The 18,648-nt window shown below is 40.3% G+C and overlaps 2 protein-coding genes across 2 annotated transcripts in view; one reads left to right on the top strand and one right to left on the bottom strand.

Annotated features, from left to right (window-relative positions):
- Nucleotides 1-18,648, top strand: part of eif2ak1 (eukaryotic translation initiation factor 2-alpha kinase 1) — a 37,622-nt gene that overhangs the window by 6,970 nt on the left and 12,004 nt on the right. Inside the window, exons 6-13 of the mRNA XM_043711379.1 lie at nt 169-249; nt 1,094-1,193; nt 1,300-1,363; nt 4,923-5,406; nt 6,627-6,735; nt 6,872-6,978; nt 15,406-15,526; nt 16,974-17,053. Of these exons, the coding sequence (XP_043567314.1) occupies nt 169-249; nt 1,094-1,193; nt 1,300-1,363; nt 4,923-5,406; nt 6,627-6,735; nt 6,872-6,978; nt 15,406-15,526; nt 16,974-17,053 (1,146 nt within the window). The remainder of the gene's footprint in view (nt 1-168; nt 250-1,093; nt 1,194-1,299; nt 1,364-4,922; nt 5,407-6,626; nt 6,736-6,871; nt 6,979-15,405; nt 15,527-16,973; nt 17,054-18,648) is intronic.
- LOC122560597 (ankyrin repeat domain-containing protein 61-like) lies at nt 8,002-14,751 on the bottom strand. Its single transcript, XM_043711391.1, has 3 exons — nt 14,416-14,751; nt 12,351-12,445; nt 8,002-9,851 (listed from the first exon to the last, which is right to left on the bottom strand). The coding sequence occupies exons 1-3, from the start codon at nt 14,578-14,580 to the stop codon at nt 8,813-8,815; spliced, it is 1,299 nt and encodes a 432-aa protein (XP_043567326.1). The 5' UTR covers nt 14,581-14,751; the 3' UTR covers nt 8,002-8,812.

Below are 18,648 nucleotides of genomic sequence, written 5' to 3'. Positions count from 1 at the left end.
GTTCCTGAGCAGTCTACGCCTGGTTTTAAGGCAGTGCCAGTTAAATAATTGTTTTATTTGTGTGCCTATGGCTTAATGTCTCTATAATGAAACCATAAACATGAGCAGCACGCATTAAAATTATTTAATTAGAAATTCTACTTTTGTTCTTCTTTCAATTTATTCCAGGTCAGAAATAAATTGGATCGACAGCTTTATGCCATAAAGAAGATTCTTATGAAGAAAATTACAAGATACGACTGCATGAAGGTATTCAGTTAAAGAGGATCGTCCTGATATTTACATGGCAGATTGCAACTTGTATTTTTGAGTTTGCAGCCAAATTATTGACAATTGTAGAACTCCCGACCTCTTGTATTTCTTTCCTTGAGATTCTGCACTCTTCCAATTGTGGCCCATCGCACATCAACAATTTCTATTGCTGCAGCCTTGGCTGCCGTGTTGTCAGCTACCAGAGCTTCAAGTTTGGAATTCCCTCCCAAATCTTTCCTTTTGTGTATAAATAGCCACCTCCTGTTCTATATGTTAATGGAAGAGATGACCTCAGTCATGATCACACTATAGCTTCCAGCCTCGGGCAGCTGTCTGTGTGAAGTTTGCACATTCTCCCCGTGTCTGCATGGGTTTCCTCCGGGTGCTCTGGTTTCTTCCCACATTCCAAGGATGTGCAGATTAGGTGAATTGACCATGCTAAATTGCCCTAGTATTAGATGCAGCGATAAATGTAGGGGAATGCGTCTGGATGGGTTGCTCTTCGGAGGGTCGGTGTGAACTTGTTGGGCTGAAGGGCCCATTTCCACACTGTAGGGAATCTAAGAATCTAATCTAAGAATCTATAGTGTTATACTAAATGCAAAATGGCTATCAACCTTCTATTAAGGACAGTGAAGGAACATAGTGGTAACCTCATTGTAAACCTGCAATGGGTATGAGACTGACTACTTGTGTCTATGGATCTGTAAACTGATATTGTGAGGGCTTGGTCATAGGGATACAATCTGTTCAATCCCCTCAGACTTTCTACAATTCAGTTAGTTCTTAGTCAATCGATTGTGAGAATTCTAGGCTTTGCTGAATTTTTTTTCATTTTTAGGTGCTGAGAGAGGTTAAAGTTTTGGCTGGCCTACAGCATCTACACATTGTCGGCTATCATACTGCTTGGATGGAGCATATACAGCCACCACCTCTGAAAAGTATAGTTAAACTGCATCTCTACAAAAACCAATATGAGTATAAAAGTGTGCCTTCTTCCAGAGACACATCTTAACCGATACATTTTCCTTTCTTTATATCATTTAGCTAATCAAATACCTTACAGCACTTTCTGTACATTAAAAAGTCCCTCTGGTCAAGAAGATTGCAGGTACGTTTATTTTCTTAAATTAGTTGTAAAAATACCAAAAGTTGGAAAGAAAAAAACTACATGGAGAAACCAGGATTGTTCTCTGTAGAGCAGAAAAAGTTGAGGGAGGTTGAATGGAGATCTTCACAATTGTGAGGAGCTTTTGATTGTTTCTGCTTATTTACTCTGTTTTCACTGCCAGGGGAGGTGATAGGTAATGAAAAAAGACAAATTGTTGATAATTAGAAAAATAAATTAGTTTGAAGGTGAGTTTATCTTTATTTATCAGTTTGTTTATGATCTGGAATGTGCTGTCTAAAAGGCAAGTCATAATTTTCAAATGAAAATATGTTAAACCACTTGAAAAAGAAGAAAAAGTTAAAAATGCAGGCCTTCAGAAAGAGTGGAGGTGTGCGAGTAATTGAGGCTTCCTTTGCAATTATATGATTAATAAAACAGAATGAATTATACAATGGTCACAGAAGGGGGCCTTTTGGCTGTATCTGTGTTGTCTTGATTCTGTGAGAGAACAGCTCATGTTGTTCTACTTCCTTGCCTTTCCCCTTTAGCCATGTAAATTTTTCCTTTTTAGATAATAATCCAATTCCCTTTTTGGAAGTGTCAGTTGGCTAAGCCTCTACTATACTGTCAGGCAACACAGTCAAGATCCAAAGACCTTGCTGTGTCAAGAGGTTTTTCTTCATGTTGCCATTGCTTCTTTTGCCAGTTATCTTAAATTTTTGCCCTCTGGTTCTCAATCCACCCACTAATGGACAAAATTTCTCCCTATCTATTCTCTCCAGATACCTCATGACTTTCAATGCTTCCATAAAATCTCTTCTTGGCCTTCTGTTCTCCAAGGAGGAAAGTCCCAACTTGTCTAATCTTTCTACCTAATTGAACAATCCTCTTACCTGAAACCATTCCTGTAATTGTTTTCTGCACGTTCTATAGTGTTGTCACTTTCTAAAGTGTGCCCAAGATTGGATGCAATACTTGAGACTGGACCAGTGTTTTAAAAAAGTTTAACACAGCCTTTTTGGTTTTGCAGTCTGTGTGCTCTGGATGGTGTATACTTTATTAACTGTGTTTTCAACTTGTCTTGCATCTTCAAAGATTTATGAACCTGGGTCCTTTGCTTCTGCACCCCACTTAGAATGCACACTTTATTTTATATTGTCTCTGCAGTATTCCAACAAAAATGAATCCCTTCACACTTCCCCGCATTAAATGTCATCTGCCACTTGTTGGCCCATTCTACCAATACCTCATGGTCCACAACGCTTCCGGTTTTATATTCTTGCAAATTTTGAAATTGTGTCTTATGAGCAGTATCCTATCTAGTGACTGGGTGGTGGTAGAAAATTAACCACAATTTCTGTACGTGGTCAGTTCTTGCAGATGGGTAGATGGTTTTGAGAACAGAATCAGATTTGGCTACAATTCCTTTTGAATGAAAACTTAAACTGAGGCACTGTTTGGTATCTCATATTGCTATAAAAGATCCTGTGGCGCTATTTTGAATAAGAATGCAGGAGTTCCCTTTGATGCCCTGACCAGCATTTAACATTCAAATAATATCACTAAAAAAATTATTGTCTGATCGGCACTGTGGCTCAGTGGTTAGCACCGCTGCCTCTCAGCACCGGGGACCCAGGTTCAATTCCCACCTTGGGTGACTGTCTGTATGGAGTTTGCACATTCCCTCCGTGTCTGCGTGGGTTTCCTCCCACAGTACAAACCTATGCAGGTCAGGTGAATTGGTCATGCTAAATTGCCCACATTGTTAGGTACATTAGTCAGGGGTAAATGTAGGGGAATAGGTCTGGGTGGGTTGCTCTTCGGAGGGTCGGTGTGGACTTGTTGGGCTGAAGGGCCTGTTTCCATACTGTAGGAAATCTAATCTAATATTGCTGTTTGTTGGATCAAATGGCTTCTGTGTTAGCTATTTTAAAAATAAATACTTATTTTTTGAAGTGCTTTAAAGATTTGATTGTCGGGTAAGATGCTATAGAAATGCAAACACTAACTTCTGATTTCTAAGATGAATATCAAAGAAGTGTTAAAAACGCTTAAAAGTGTTAAGTGTTAAAAATATCTCACATTTATATTGCACCTTATAGTAGCCTCAGGATATTCCAAAACTCATTACACCAAAACTCATTACACCTATTGAACTATAATTTCTCCTTTGCAGGCAAACAAAAATTAAATCTGCATGTCGTAGTGAATGACCGTGTAAACTCCTTACGTTGGAGTTGATTGAAGGAGGAATATTGGCCAAGAACATTTGGAAATTCCTTGCTCATCTCTAGATTAATACTTTAAGATTTTGCTCATTCATCTTTTTTGATAATTTAATATCTCTAATGAAAGACAGCACCTTTGTCAATGCAGTACTCCCTTGTTTCTGCACTGTGTATGGCAGCCCAGGTTGAGCACTCAAATTCAAAATGTAAATAAAGATTATAGGAGGGCTGCTGGTATTTGCAGAACCAAACCTTAATGTTAATCTGTGTCAACATGAGAAAAACCTGCAGTTATAGCACCTTTCACAACCTCAAACTTCCAAAGCAACTTACATCTAATAAAATACTTTTGAAATATTATAGAGAATTCAGCAGCTGATCTGCACACAGCAAGCTTCCACACCCAGCAACGTGGTAATGCCCAGATACTCTGTTTTGATAATGTTGGATGAGAGATAATTACTGAGCACAACATTACGGTGGAGTCACCTGCTTTTCCTTGAATAGATCAGAGTCATACAGCTTAAAAATAGGCCCTTCGGTTCAACTAGTGCATGCTGAACAAAATCTCAAACTAAACTAGTCTCACCTACCTGTTCCTGGCCGATATCCCTCCAAACATTTCTTATTCATGTATTTATCCAAATGTCTTTTAAGTGTTGTAATTGTACTCACATCCACCACTTCCTCGGGAAGTTCATTCCATATATGAACCACCCGTGTAAAAGAAATTTGCCCCTCATAACTTTTAAGAATTTCTCTCCTCTCACCACAAAAGTATGCCCCCTAGTCTTGACATCCCTCACCTGAGGGAAAAGACACCTACCATTAACCTTATCTATATCCTTCATGATTTTAAAGTGCCAAGGAATTTTTACATGTCCACTTGGGAGGGCAAGGCAGGGTTTGCCTTGATTTAATGTCTCGTCTGTAAGCCAGCACCTCTGATAATGAAGTACTCCTTAAATGTTACACTGGACTGTCAACCTAGATCTTGTGCTCAAGTCTCTGAAGTGAATCTTGAACCCACAAACCTCTGACTTGGAGAAGGCAGTGCTGTATGCCAAACATAAAGCTGATAATGTTGCAGAACGTCCAAACTAACCAATGAAATAGTCTAAAATATAATTACTCTGATAACAAAGGAAATATGAAAGGTAAGAAAACACTTTGGGTGGGGGAAATGACAACCCAAAGTTTCAGTCAAGGGGATTTATAGCCCAATATATTTCATTGCATTAGGGAGTATTTTTATATGTTTTTCTCCTGTTGTTAAGATTAGTTTGCTAATTTGATAACTTAACTAAGATTTCAAAATTGTGTTGTTACAGAGACTCTTCCACCCAGAACATAGAAACCAGTTCTTCGAGTATCATATTTGCAGAAACCAATTCTGTTGTAAGAGAGGGAGGGACTTTGTCAAGGAGCAAGCTGGTTGAGGGGGAGATGTGCACAAACACCTCATGGGGAAATGACAATCACATTTTCTTCTATGATGGAGACTGTGCAGCAAGATGTGCAAATGCTGGTATATGTCAGCCACCAGCCTCACTCCCGAGAATGAAAGATATCCAGGTGCACTCTTCACTCCTTCCTTCAAAATGTCCAAGCTTTGAGACGCAAAAGTCTCATATTGTAAAGAGCAACTTGAACCCGTTGGTTGAAGCAGTGGCAACTGAGGCAGAAGACATTGAGAGGGCAAAGGAAAAAGTAACTGGTGTCTTAGAGGAGATTTCAGGATCATCTTCCCATGCTAACATTAACTCCAGTCTGGAGGATGGCTCATCATTCACAGATATGCACCACGAGTCCAAGGTGAGGAAGAAGCATTCATTGGGAAGATTTCCTGCATGCTTTTCTATTCAGATGCTCAAGAATGACTTTGCTGAAATTTAACATAAGGGATTGCTAGTGCTGGAAATAAGAAAGTTTTCCCTATAGTATAGGAATCAGAATGAGCAGGTCAATTGCAGCACAGATAGATGCAGAGTAAAATTCCTTTTACACCGTCCCATCAAAAATGTTCAGGTTAGGTAAAGCATAAGGACTGTCCTAACATGCAGACTAATTAAAAGCGTAGTACTGTAGAAGCTGGAGCTCTGAAATAGGAACAGAAGGTTCTGGAGAAACTCAGTGAGTCTGGCAGCGTCTGTGAAAGGAGAAGCAGAGTTGATGTTCTGAGTCCAATATGACTCTCCTTCAGAACTGATCATTTGTGCTGAATGGTCTATTGTAATTGCTTACAATTGTTCAGGCTAATCCGATTGTAATATTGAAAGTCTTGATAAAGAATTAAGAACTGGAGGTTGCAGATTTAAAGTAATTTGCAAAAGATGTAAGGGATGTGAGTATGGACACACTGGGCTGAGTGGCCTCCTTCTGCACTGTTACACTTGTGTGATGTCTATTTGTGTAACCATTAAAACTACAATCAGCAACAGATTAGTTAAAATTACGTCGATTTGAATGTCACTCCTCTTGTCCTTATATTTGGTGGAAAACATGTTTGTAGTTGAACTTGCATCTACAATGTGAATTGAGGATGGAACTATAGGCTGATACTCCCAGTGAAATATTAAGCAGTGTTGGAAGTACTGTTTCTCAGATGAGACATTAAACTAAATATTATGAGATGTTGAGTCTTCCCTCTTGATAATTATGAATGATCCCATGGCACTGTTTTGAAAAGCAGGAAAACCTCTCCTCAGGGACCTGTTCGATGTTTATTCAACATCATAAAAGCAGATTGCCTAATCATTATCACCTTGATATTTGTGGGAGCTTGCTGTGTGTAAATTGGCTGCAATGTTTATTAACTTTCCATCATGATTCCACTTCAAAAGTTACTTTTTACAAACCGTTCTGATGAAGAGTCACTGGACTCAAAACGTTAACTCTGCTATCTTCCCACGGATGCTGCCAGACCTGCTGAGTTTCTCCAGTAATTTCTGTTTATGTTTCAAAAATTAATTAGTTGACTGACAAACACTTTGGGGTGTCATAAAAATTCCAAGTCTGATTCTCTTAATTCTTAGATCCAATTCCACCTCATGCTGCATATACAAATGCAGTTGTGTGAGAGGTCCCTTCAAGATTGGATTTTGGACAGGAATAGGAAATCAACAGAGGGCCTATCACTTACAGGTGAGTTGTTTAATTCTTTGACATGTATTAATTTGCTTGGTTCTATCCCTAATATTTCATATTAAATAAAATTTAATTTCAAAGAAGTTAAAAGAAATGGTAAAATCTTACTTTTTATCTTTTTGATATAACTCAGGTCCATTTGACCTTGTGGATCCTGAATGCACTATTCACATATTCTGGCAGCTGCTTGAGGGAGTCCAATTCATCCACTCCAGGGGTGTCATGCATCGAGACCTGAAGGTGAGTATGTATGGTATTGCTCATGCAAGCATTGAAGGAAGCCATTTCGCTCATCTTACAATGCTGACACTTTAAAGAACAATCCTCTTGATTAGTTCCATTCTTAAAAGTCCTGCAGATCTTTCCTTTTCAAGTATTAAACAAGTGACTTTTGAAGATTGCTATTGAATCTGCTTCCACCACTCTTTCATTGCAGATCATAACCATTTGAAAAGTTTACTGTTCAATTTCCCCGGTTCTTTTGTCATTATCCCAAATCTGTAACTTCTGCTAATAGAACCTTTTACCAATGGAAAAAAGTTTGTTTATTGTTTCAAAACTCCCTCATAATTTTGAACATCTCTTATCAAATCTGTCCCCGTGTCCTCCTCGCTCTAAGGAGAACATTTGAGCTCTTGCAGTCTAACTAGATGAGAGAGGTGACTGTCTGAAATTTCACACAAATACTGTAATTACGCAGTTAGAAATCTCACGTAATAGTGTGAATGTTTTGTTCCTCAGTTTTGTTTCTAGAACAGTCCACAGTACCTCTCTCTTTATCATGGAATTAAGAAACACAGTTAGATAAAAGAAGTTTTATTTTTTTAAAATATGAACAGTGTGTTTCACTTGAACAGTGGCATGTTTGGGAAAATATTCAGATTTGGTTCACAATATCTTGAACTCTTCATCAAATACAAAATGTGAACAAAAGGCATATCAATATCATCTGTGTCAGATCCGAATTTGTTTCATGAGAGCAAAACTACAAAATCCCATTAAATAAGGAGATTGGCATATCAAATAACTTACATGTATCTATCTTTGATAAGGTTCCACAAAGTAGAGTTGTGAGCCAAGTCAGAGTATGTGGAAATGGCAAAAGTAGCAAACTACAAAATAAGAAATAGAGTAGGGGTGAAAGGTAGTTCCTCAAACTGCTAAAATGTGTGGAGTGATGTTCGTAAGGATTGATGCTGGGTACACTGTTATTCACCATTTATGTAAATGATTTGCACTGTGGAATCAAACGTAAAATTTTAAAATTTACAAATGACATCTTTGTTATGAACTGAGGACAAGAAGTTAACAAGACCATAAAATGAAATGGGTAGAGAGAGAGAGAATTGAAAAGCAGAAAAGTTTTGCTTCATGTATAGAAGACCACTCGCTGTCTTCAGTACTGTAAGTAATCATTCATAATATAGAAAAAATACAGAGACACTGGAGAAATTTGGATTGCTAAAACTGAAACCATAATTGAGAGGTCATACGTATCTGTAAAGATTAAATAGGCTGGAGTTGTTGTCCTAGAAGGTCACCCAATAGAATTTAAGATTATGAAAGAATTTGAAGGGAAGATGTGAAGGGGTGCTTCTTCTTCTGGGGGGGGGGTGCAGGGGCAGGGTGGTGTACAGTACTAAGGGCCACAAACATGAGATCATTACTAATACACACAATCGAGAGATGTTTTTATTGAGAGAGGAGAGAATGTGAAGCTTGCTACCACAAACTGTGATTGAGGCGAATAATTTGAGGTGAATATTTAACTAGAAGCTGAATAAACATATGAAGCTGAAAAGAAAATAGGATATGCTGAAAGGCTGAGATGGAAAGAGATGGGAGGAGGCTCTTGTGGAGCGGAAAAACTGATCTAGCAGGTGGGTTGAATGATCTGCTCTATGCTGTAAACACTTCATAAATGGAGAAATCTTATCAAAACTGCTTTATTTTATTCTGACTGTTCCATTGTGAGAGTTATCATCTGTCGCTGAGTGACATTAAATGATGCTAAGGCTCCAGCACCAATTCCTATCAGGTACATGAAAATATAAATTAAAGAATGTTGGTAACATCAGTGTCCACTCAGTGCATGTGGAGCAGGCTGTTGGCCAGATTCCCTTGATTCCCCACAGTTGAGCTGTTCTATTGGCTTGACTTCTATCTCTGCCAACCTCCTGGCATAGTCCCTGTAACCATACACAAACTGCCACACTGAGGTGGGCAAGATCTCTTTGAGATGCTGCCTCTGCCGGTGGCCGTAGACCTTCCTGACTGCCACCCGGCAGAGATCCTGAAGAGATGGTGGCTCCTGGCTCAGGGTCAATAGGAACTCCCGGTGCTGGCGGAATTCTGGGCACAGCAGTCCGCTGGGCAGTTGGCCCCCCTGCCTGCTGGCAATCCGCAGAGGACAGGAGAGGCTGAGCAGTTTTGCCAGCAGATGGCTGCACCGGAGGTTGGGCCTGCGTTCCAGGAAGAGGGAGAGAGGTGACTCACCTAGCTTGGTGCGCAGGCCCAGGTCAGCGTCATGCTCCAGCAACAGGTCGATGAGCTCCTGTCGTCCCCCAAAACATGCCTCATGCACTGCTGCCCTCCCCTGCTGATCTTGGGTGTCCACGCTGGCACCTGCTGCCAGAAGGACCCGCACGCAATCCAGGCCAGCCCCGAGCTGCTGCGCCCCTTTGCCTGAGGCGGCGCAGACGGCCAACTGAAGGGGAGTGCTGCCACTGCCCACCACCTCGCTGTTCACTCGTGCCCCCCGGCCCAGCAGCTCCTCCACCATGCGCTGGTCCAGCAGCCCGCTGGCCATGTGCATTGGGGTCATGCCATGATGGTTAGCTGTCTCTAGGTTGGCACCATACCGTGCCAGGATGGGCACTGCCCGCCAGGCTCCGTGGCGCACAGCCAGATGCATTGCTGTGTCCTGACTCCTGGTTTGGGTGGCCACGTTGATCTGTGCCCCGTGTTGGCATAGCAGCTGCAGGCACTGCTCAGCCCGGCTCTGCATGCCCGCCATAGCTTTCTCAAACTTGGTCTTTGGTACAATCCAGTCTTGGATTATGTTGGGCCAGTGGACAATGATCAGATGCAATGCTGTTCGGCCCAAGGCATCCCTAGGGCAAAGAAAGAGAAGAGAAACCCATGAGAATTTCTACAAGAGGAGATTAATATTACTGTAAAATGCTTCTCACACTGCAGCATGTCACAAAGCACATGGTAGCCAACTGAGCATTTTTGAATTTTAGTCCCTGTTGGAACACTGGAAATATAGCAGCAACTCCCACCAACAATAACATGATAGTGATCAGATCATTTATTCTTGGGAATTATTGATTGAGGAATAAATATTAGGCCTAAGAGAGAGAACTCTCTTACTTAGTTGAAGTCACAGCCATAGGATCCACTTGAGAGGGCAGTCAGGGCCTCAGTTTAATTAATCCTTCATATAAAACCAATCCTACTCTGGAATATTTTTCTTTTTGAATAGGCAAATGATTTGTCATATCTCTCAAGGAATCCCATACATTTTGTGCCTGTAGTATGATTTGTCACTCTGGTTTTGTTCAGTTTAAGAGGTTGAGGAGGTGGTAAAAATGTCTAATTCTGGATAATAACTTGCAACAGTAATTTGATGTCAGTGAGGGGTAGCACTCTTGTATTTTAGGTGAAGGTCTAAAAGGATGGTACTGTAGAGACAGGATCTCTCATCAGATTTGAAAGGCATTGGAGATGTACTTGAAGTGTAAGAAGCTGCAAGGTGACAAGGCCAAGGGCTGGAAGGTAGGATTAGGTTCGTTAGCTCTTTCTCAGCTGTTTAGTTTCACAATTTCTATGAATGGTTGGGTTAAGGTTAATCCCAAGCAAAAATATGAGCACAGCAGCTTGGTTGATGCTCTACTGCATCAGGGTGTGCCACAGTCAGAGGTGTCATCTTTTGGATGGCTCATTGAGACCTCTTCTACCCGCTTAGGTGGACCAAAGAGATCCTCTAAGGGTCTATTTTGGAGTTCTGCCTAGTACCTGTGATTCAGACATCACTAAAAAGAAAATATTGATAATCTGGTTATTGCTGTTTGTGGGAATTGACTTTGGTATGCTTCATTCAAGGCCAGGATTTATTGCTTTTGAGAAGGTGATAGAACATAGAACAATACAGTGCAGAACAGGCCCTTCGGCCCTCGATGTTGCGCTGACCTGTGAACTAGTGAGCTGTTTCCTGAACCACTGCAGTCCGTTTGTTATAGGTACACCCACCATCCTGCAATTCATTTTGACCCAGTGACAGGAAAAGATTGGTGAACTATTTCCAAGACAGGATGGTGGGTGACTTGGAGGGGAACTTGCAGGTAAGTGACGTTCCCATCTATCTGCTGCCCTGGTCTTTCTAGTTGGTAGCGATTGTGGGTTTGGAAGATACTGGCTAAGAAACCTTGGTGAACTTCTACAGTGTATCTTGTAGTTGGTACACACTGCGTTGGTGGAGGAAAGCGAATGTTTTTGGATTTTGTGCTTTGTCCTGGATGATAACAAGCTTATTGAGGGAATTTGGAGATATACTAATCTGGGCAAGTGGGAAATATTCAATCACACTCCTGACTTGTGTGTTTTGGTGGAGAGACCTTGAGAAGTCAGGAGCATTCCCACTTAATTTTCCTACTAATTTTCTTTCCAGCTACATGGGCCTCTGAGGTCAGTGTGTGGTAGCAACTTCCAGAATCAAAAGTCAATGTTGCGATCCACATTGGAACAGCGATTCCCTGTACGCAGAATGTTGGAGTGCTTGTACAGCCATGCAGCTTGGAGGAAATGCTGTCAGTATGTGTGTTACTCGCTGTAAGCATTCCAGCCTCTGACCTGCTCTTGTAGCCACAGTATTTGTATGGCTGGTTCAGTTCCACTTATGCTAAACCCCATGATATTGATGGTTCAGGATTTGGAGACAGTAATACCATTGAATGTTAAGGAGCAATGGTTAGTTTCTCTTATTTTGGAGATATCGTTTGCATGATGTGAATGTTACTTGTCATTTTTCAACCCAAGTCTGGACATTGTCCAGGTGTTCCTGCATATGGACATGGATTAGTGCTAACATGAGACAATCATCAGTGAATATTTGTGTCAGTAGGAGGATAATTCATTAAGAAGATGTTTGAGGCTGGGAAACTACCCTGATGAATGCTTTCAGTGACTTCCTGGAGCTGAGATGATTGATCTAACAGACACAAACATCATCCTTTAGACTAGGTATGATTCCAAACAGCAGAGATTCTCCTTCTCTTCCTCCCCCCGCCGATTCCCACTGACTTTAAAGTTTGCTAGGATTAATTGATGCCACACTCAGTCTAGATTCAAATTGACTGCTACGGTTTGTATATTGCAACAGGTCTGTACTCTTATTTGAAACAAAACTATAATTGGCTGTAAAGCACTTCAGGCTTCCCTGAGAGGTGATCAAAGGTCCTGTGTAAATGCATATTCCTTGTTTTACTATCATGGTACAGTCGTGGTTCAGATTCGGTATACATCAATTCTGTTCCTCCCAGGCCAAGAGCTCTCACAAACCACTTGAGAACTATCAGAACCAATAGAAACATTTAACCTGCATCACTTACCTCTTTTCTACATCAGCCTTTAATTGAAGTAAGCATTGTAAACTCTTTGCCTTTCTGTATGTTGCAGCCAAGTGGATTGGAAGGATAGCTAACTCCTTAGGGTGATAAAAATATATTACAGGTCTTATCTGTTTTGAAACATATTTCTCAGAATTTATATTAAAATAATTCCATTTCCTTGAAATCAATTATTTTATTCGATGTTACACAGAACATATAATGCCTAATATATCAATTTTTGCAACATCTTTTGCCTTGAAATCTTAGACTCATGCTGGAGAATGAATTCTTGTGCGAGGTCAATCCTGTAATGAGATTCAGACCATAATAGTCCCATCAACTAGCTGTATATCTGTGAAAGTGAAAGCAGGATGGAATCTGGTTTCCAGCATCTGCAGTTATTGTTTTTACCTCTGGAATTTGATTCCATCCTATCTGTATATGTGAACTTACCAGCAGGGGGCATGAGCAAAAGTAGGAACTTTGGTTGACTATTTCTGTATAATTCTCTTCCCTTTCCCTTTTATCACATATAAAGTGTGAAACTTCATAGCTTTACTCTTTGGAGTAGGCAAAGTACTCTGACAATGCTGTATTCGCCTTTTTAGAGGAACTGTTTCAGTTTGAGCCACACCTGCAGGTCTCCTCATTAAGTAATTTGTGTATTTGAAAGGAACTAAAGAGCTGACCTTAATTCTCTGGGGTTAGCAAATCAATGGAAAAGTTGTGGTGGCATCCTGGATTTTTGACCGTTTGGTGCATCAAACTGGGACTGAACATCTTTCATATAAGTTAAATAAGATATATCCTGAGGGCAACAACTTTACATTGTGGACATCATCACCAAGATACCAAAAGCAGTTCAGAGACTTTGTGAAGATGTTATTGTTCAGGATATTTAAAGATTGTTAAGCATATCGCAAAAATCTTAGCATCTTGTGACTGATAATGCACCATCAACCAAAGTCATCTCTGTCACCAGGAGAATTGTATAATAGGATTGAGATTTAAGGTTGCCCAGTCACCTCTTGTCCTTGACTGTATTTTTGAGCTCAAGGCCTCAGCTTGGTCACTTCAAAAGGAAGTAATTAAACATTGGTAAGTTTTTTGAAACAGGATTAGGCCATTTAGCCCCTCAAATCTGTTTTGCCATTCAGTGTGATCTATGACCTAAATCCATATACCTGTCTTATATCCTCAATACTTTTGAATAAGAGAAAAAATATCTATGTCAATGTTAAATTTACAGTGAATCTAACATCCATTGCTGTTTGCAGAAGAAAGTAACCAACTTCTGTTGCTTTGTGTGTAGAGATTTTTCCTAATTTCGCTTTTGAAATATCTGATTCTAATTTTTAGATCATAACCCCTTAGTTCTAGATACAGTAGAAGAAGTAGTTTCTTTCTCCCTAACTGTTCCCCTAAATATCTTGAAACTTTTGACAATTCCTCCTTTGTCTAATAAATTCCAGAGAGTACAACTTTTCCTGATACTTTAATGTTGACATCCAGGTACCATCCTGAAAACTCTACACTTTACTTCTAAAGTGATTGGCAAAAGAATCATTGTAATATGATAAAATTATTTTTATGGAATGAGGGGTTCGGATTTGGATTGGACTTCCTGGTATGGTGGTGTGAACATTCAATAAGAGCTCTCTAAAGGGAATTGGATTAATAGTTGAAGGAGAAAATAAGTACCGAGAAAGAATAGAGCATGGGACTAACAGGATTGTTCTTCTGAAAGTACTGACACAAGCTTGATGGGCCAGATGTCCTCCTATGGTGTATTGGTGGATGATATTATGATTGCTCCTCCTCTATTGTTATCAAGTGCAGACTTGTTTTTCCCGACAATGTTTTTATGTGAAATGTGGGAGGGTCCCACGTTTCATCCTACATTCCAAGGATTTTTATTGCCAGGTATGCATGGAATGCAAATTCAAATAATGAGGAACACTAAATAGAACAGTCAGGTCATTTTATGGTCAACCACTATAGATTTCATGTAAAACCTCTGGTACACTTGAAGTAAAGAAATGTCTGATTGAATCACTAAATTTACCTGAGCTGGAAGTGTGGGGAATAAGGTACAGTTTTTCCAGATAGTAATGGGATCATTGATTGGATTGACCTTCAGCAATCTTTTGATATTCTCTTGGTCTCCTTTCATAATGGCATCATGAAGCTTGGCATGGAGATCATTAAACTCGGCCCGGCATTCACACATATTTTAGAGGATTTTAAACAAAGTGACTTCAGGATCAGAACATTCCCTACTCTCTCATTCTTCAAGGAACTGATTTGTGGGAAAATTGCTTGTTATAATTTACATATGGTCAGATTGCGAGTCATGCACTTCTTTTGATGTGTGGTAAGATGTTTCCTGTTAGGAGGGAGCAGTTGGAACCACAAAATTTTGATTTGTGTGGGGTTGCAATGGTAACTGATTGTGACGCCACAATCTTTACATTCTGTTTGGAATTTGGATTGTAACGTTACATTCTTGAGTTGTTTTTTTTTGGTGAAAAATCAGATTAACCCACTGCCACTTAACTGATTGCATCAAGTAACAAAGTAGGCTGAATTGTCAAGGCATTGATTCTACCTAGAGCATGTGGTCTGCGGCAGTGCAAGAAGGCAGGTCAGCATCACCTTCTCAAGGACAACTAGGGATGGGCAATAAATGCTGGCCCAGCTAGTGATGCCCTCATCCCACATGTGAATAAAAAAATAAGAAATATCAGCCATCTCTCCACCAACTCAGTGACATTAATTATTCTGACATCTAACAGGAAAAGAGCTTTTCAAATAAATAGTTTGGTATATTTTGATCACTTTCTAACATCTGATCTGCTAGTTACAATAGTTTTTAATAGACTCTTAAAGCACAGAGGAAGTCATCCCAATAGTTCCTTCAGAGTTAGCAAATCCTCTCCACCTTCTACCTGTGCTGTAAAGTTCGACAATATCATGCTACATGCTATGCGGTCTTCTTAGTTCATGATTAAGACATGGCATAATTAAACTATCCTCACACTATGTTCTCTTAAAGCCAAGGAATATTTTTCTCCATGGGCCTGACTACCATGTTCGGATTGGGGATTTCGGCTTGGCCTGCAGTGACATCATTACCAAGGCTTCCGATCAGTCTCCGGCAGCAACCAAACTAGCTGGTGAGTATTGGAGGTCACAGACGCATCTACTTCAGTGAAGTCTCTCCCCTTCCTCTTACATGAATTTTTATAGCACTTTAAAACATTGTGTGACTGCTGGCAAAGCTTAGTCATACAAAGTTTTGGTTGTGAATGTTCAATATTTGGTTTGAAGTTTCATGATTTGTCCTAATTTTAAAAAACAGATTTCCATTTATATGGCACCTTTCACTCAGGATGTTCCGAAACAGTTTTCAGCCATTGAAGTATTTTTGAAATATAGTCATTATTATAACATGGGAAATACAGAACCAACTCAAAACAAATTGTCTCAAACACTAATGTGATAATGACCCTGATATTTTGCTTTTGTAATATTGGTTGAGAGATAGACATCGGCCAGCACACCAGGCAGAACTACCCAGTTCTTGTTTGAATAAAGCCATGGTCCACCTAAGGGGACTGAAGGATTTTAATGTGTAACCCAAAAGACAGCAGTGCTGAATGTGAAGCACTTCCACAGTACTGTGCCTATAGGGTGTCTTTTTATTTTCCTTTGTTCAAAACCTTGAGAAAATTTGTTTTTATGCAGTGTCTTATCACACCCACAACTAATGAGTAATCTTTCTGAAGTGATATTACTGTTGTCCTGTAGGTAAACAGAGCAAATAATCTGCAGAGAATAATGCTCCACAAAGAGCAAGTGAACGATTCACCATAGAATTTGTTTTTGGTTGTAATAATTGAGAGCGGAATACTGGCCAGGACACCAGTAGGATAACTGAATCTTACAAAATCATCAAATCTTTCAATTTTTCAGCCCATTATTCTGCACCAGCTCTTTGAGAACTCTCCAATCTGTCCCACTATTTCTCTTTAAAATAAATGCCTAATCTCCCTTTGAAAGTTACTATTGAATCAACTTCCAGCACCTTTTGAGGGTGTGCTGTCTAGACCTCTTTACTATTCTAAAAGTTGTTGGGATCTAGTCAGAAGTGCCTAATTTGTAGATCTGCCTCATCTAAAATCACTCCTGAGTGTAGTACTCTGACAGTGCAGCATTCTGTTTGAACAGGATTGAAATGACAACGTTTGTGCTGAAATCTCTGCAGTGTGACCTACTCAGGTCAGAATTGTTATGGCTGAAGGAAGAAAAAAAATAATTCAACTAATAAAAGGAAAAACATCTAATTTGGAATTATATCTTCTTGTTTCACAATCTCAATTTCCTCACTACTGTTCAGCTGGATGCAATAAAATAACTCTACAAGTTAATTTGGAATGCAACTATCTGACAATTAAGCCTTATCAGGGAAAGTAGTAAGGGAATGGATGTGGATGGAAACTTATCCAGCAAAGTTATATGATGAGGACAATAATAAATTGAGCCATATTGTACTGAGTTTTTTTTCTTGTACTCTTATGTTGAGGGCATTTTTGACTTTTCCTACTTTCTATTAACTTCCAGATTTAAAGCACACTTCAGGAGTGGGGACTTGTCTGTATGCTTCCCCTGAACAACTGAGAGGCTCTTCTTATGATTTTAAGGTATGCACATCTCTTAAAATCGTAATCCCCCGTTCAAATTTCAATGTTTAATTGTGTATTCTCAGGACAACTTGTTAACTGTTAGCTATTTACAGTTGGAATAAAAAACTGTGGAATACAATTTGGGGTGATGGAATGTTTTATTAAAGGCATTAAACTTGTGAAAATCTGGAACTCTTCCTGCTTCCTCAGAAAAGCTGCTTCAGACTGGCAGTCAACTGAGATTTTGTAAGGGTTACAGATTTAAGACAGGTAGATTGAGCTGTTGTTCAGTTAATAGACAGAATACAGGATGAATGGCTTCCTCCTGTTCCTAGTTGGTGGAGAAACTACAAGGTTAGTCAGATTATCAGGTGTCATAACTCACTGGAGTAGATAATGGACTGGAAATCAAGACCTACTGTTCCTGGAATTTGCACAAATGTGAAAATTTGATTAAGTCACCAAATTGTCCAATTCTACCTGGCTGGCTGTCTTATTTAGTTTAAATGAATAAACACACAAGTTTTTTTTCATTAACGAAAATAATTACTAATTGTGATCAAACTGTTCTTAGCCAATGGCAAAAAGTGGACAAGTTGAATTAATAATTTGTATCATTGTAACTATAAATTCTGACCTTAAAAATTCCCATATGGGGGGGGATCCAAGATGGCGGCAATCTTGGCATTTTAAAAAGCTTTGGACCTGAACCCCCATTAGTTGTTAAACATCCACTGTATTTAACTTTTGTACCTTCTAAAAATACCCTGATCTATCCTGTCTCAATCCAAATGGGGAACCTCATACTTGCAGAGATCAAAATCCAATGATGACTCGTTAAGATGGCAGCGATTCTGTAGAACTGCCATGGACGGCTCTGCCTAACAGCCACAGCATACTGGTGTTTTTTTTTACCATCCCTGGCCAAATTATGTGGAGGAATTATTAGTTTAAAACTTTACAGAACATATACTTGTTAATATTTGGGAGTGGGAAGGATGCCAAAAGGAAAAGGAGCAAGCAAACAGCAGCAAGTAGGACACCCCTCTGCAGCACGGGGCACACCAGAGGTCACAGCAGCAGCCTCTCCAGAACCCCTGGGGGACCTGACAGACTCATAGGAATTGGCGGCGGTGATGGCGAGACTTACCTCGAAGGTTAGAGCTGCGATTGAGGAGGTCCGTGAGGAGAACCATACCCAGATCCAACCCATCGCATCCATGCTGCAGAAGCATGAACAGGAGCTCCAGGCCCTCAGGGAGTGGATGGAGGATCGAACTGCGGTGATCGAGTCCTCATCCAGTCAGATCCAGGTACTGGCGTGGGAGGTGCAGGCGGCCTCCGAAATCACTCGGGCGCCATTAACCACGTGGCCGCTGCAGCGCCCACGGCAGCAACCGCCACCGCAAACCATGATGTCACTTCCGCCCCCACCGACCTCCTCATACTGCCCCCTTGACCATGACCCCACCTCCCACCACCAAACCATCATCTCCCAGACCATCCGTAACCTCATCACCTCAGGGGACCTCCCATCCACCGCCTCCAACCTCATAGTCCCACAATCCCGCACCGCCCGTTTCTACCTCCTGCCCAAAATCCACAAACCTGAC

The sequence above is a fragment of the Chiloscyllium plagiosum genome, chromosome 21, assembly GCF_004010195.1.
Source record: "Chiloscyllium plagiosum isolate BGI_BamShark_2017 chromosome 21, ASM401019v2, whole genome shotgun sequence".
Taxonomy (NCBI): Eukaryota; Metazoa; Chordata; class Chondrichthyes; order Orectolobiformes; family Hemiscylliidae; genus Chiloscyllium; species Chiloscyllium plagiosum.
Note: the sequence above shows the minus strand (reverse complement) of the source record. Positions and strands in the feature narration are given on the sequence as shown.